This window comes from Lepidothrix coronata, unplaced genomic scaffold, assembly GCF_001604755.1.
Source record: "Lepidothrix coronata isolate B3197 unplaced genomic scaffold, Lepidothrix_coronata-1.0 Scaffold291, whole genome shotgun sequence".
Lineage (NCBI taxonomy): Eukaryota > Metazoa > Chordata > Aves > Passeriformes > Pipridae > Lepidothrix > Lepidothrix coronata.
Window position 1 is genome coordinate 382,089 of NW_016690471.1, and position 1,354 is coordinate 383,442.

General features: G+C 54.3%; 1 protein-coding gene across 1 annotated transcript; it reads left to right on the forward strand.

The window, feature by feature from the left end:
* The first annotated feature begins 271 nt into the window (after positions 1–271).
* Positions 272–964, forward strand: HOXB6 (homeobox B6). The gene is made up of 2 exons (XM_017837090.1): positions 272–339; positions 473–964. Exons 1-2 carry the CDS (start codon positions 272–274, stop codon positions 927–929), a joined length of 525 nt encoding a protein of 174 aa, XP_017692579.1. The 3' UTR covers positions 930–964.
* Positions 965–1,354: the final 390 nt, after the last annotated feature.

Genomic DNA, 1,354 nt, shown 5'->3' on the forward strand with positions numbered 1-1,354 from the left:
AAAAAAAAAACACCAAACAACAACAACCAAAACAACTGGGGAGGGGGGGGGAGAAAAAATAATAGAGGCTCACCACCCTCCTTCCCATGTTTAGATGCATTTGTTGCCTTTTAAGTTCCAAATTGATGTCCATTAGCGCAGGGACATAAAGTGTTGTGTCCTCTTTAATGCGGAGTTTGGGCAGATCGATTCACTTCATTATTGCTTAAATGCTCAGATCTATTACAGTTGCCGGTAGGGTGGAAAATAGCGAGGGCGGGCGAGGGGGGGGATGCCGAGAACACCTTGCGATTTTTCATGCCGGGATAAGATAGATCTCGCCCTGTCTCCCCGCTCTCGGCGAGCGCAGCCTTAACCCCCCTCCCTGCGCGGCTGCGGCTCCTCCGCGGCCGCGGCCCGGCCGGGGGACCCTCTCGGGGCTCCGCGACCGCGGGGGCTCCGTTTGGAGTTGGCCAAAGCCTTTGGAGGGCAGGGGAGCGGCCACACAGCCCTGTCCGCCGGCCCCGCGGCCCCACCAAACCTCGGGGCTCTCCCTTCTTTTGGCTCTCCCGCGTCCTTTATTCCCCTTCTCCCCCCCCTTCCCTCCCTGTTTCCCCCTATTTTTCCCTCTATTTGTCTCCTACGTGTCTCCTATTTGTCTCCTATTTTTTTTTCCCGCGGGTGTCACAGGTTCTTCCTTCGGGCCCAGCGGCCGTCGAGGCCGCCAGACCTACACCCGCTACCAGACGCTGGAGCTGGAGAAGGAATTCCACTTCAACCGCTACCTGACCCGGCGCCGGCGGATCGAGATCGCCCACTCCCTCTGCCTGACCGAGCGGCAGATCAAAATCTGGTTCCAGAACCGCCGCATGAAGTGGAAAAAAGAGAACAAATTGCTCAACTCCTCGCAACTCAGCGCGGAGGAGGAGGAGGAGAAAACGGCGGAGTGAAAAGTATTATTTAAAAAACGCACACGCAGGAAAAAAAACCACAAAACAAAAAAAAAAAAAAAAAGAAAGAGGGAGAAATTAGGGAGTGAGTGAGGGAGTGTGAGAGCCGAGAGGATGAGGGGGGTGTGGGCTGGCTGCGGGGACAGGGAAAACCTGCACGTTGGTGGGACAAGCCCTCTGCAGCGGCGGCAACTGCCAGAAAGTTTGGGCCACCAATGCCATGGACTCGTATTCCCCGTGATCTGTCGTGTCCAGCAAAAAACAAAGAAATCAGGCTTCTAGTTGCGTTTGGAATTCTTTTTTTTTTCCCTTCCTAGACCTCCCTTCCCTCCCACTCCGCCCCCCTCCTCCCCCTCGAAATGAAATAATAATAATAATAATTAAAAAGTGAAGAGAGAGCGAGAGAAGGAGGGAAAGAAAGGGAA

Coding starts and splice junctions, on each gene's coding strand:
- HOXB6 (XM_017837090.1), top strand. CDS start 272: ATGCCGAGAACACCTTGCGATTTTTCATGCCGGGATAAGATAGATCTC. Junction 340..472: donor GCCCTGTCTCCCCGCTCTCG/GCGAGCGCAGCC, acceptor TTTGGAGGGCAG/GGGAGCGGCCACACAGCCCT.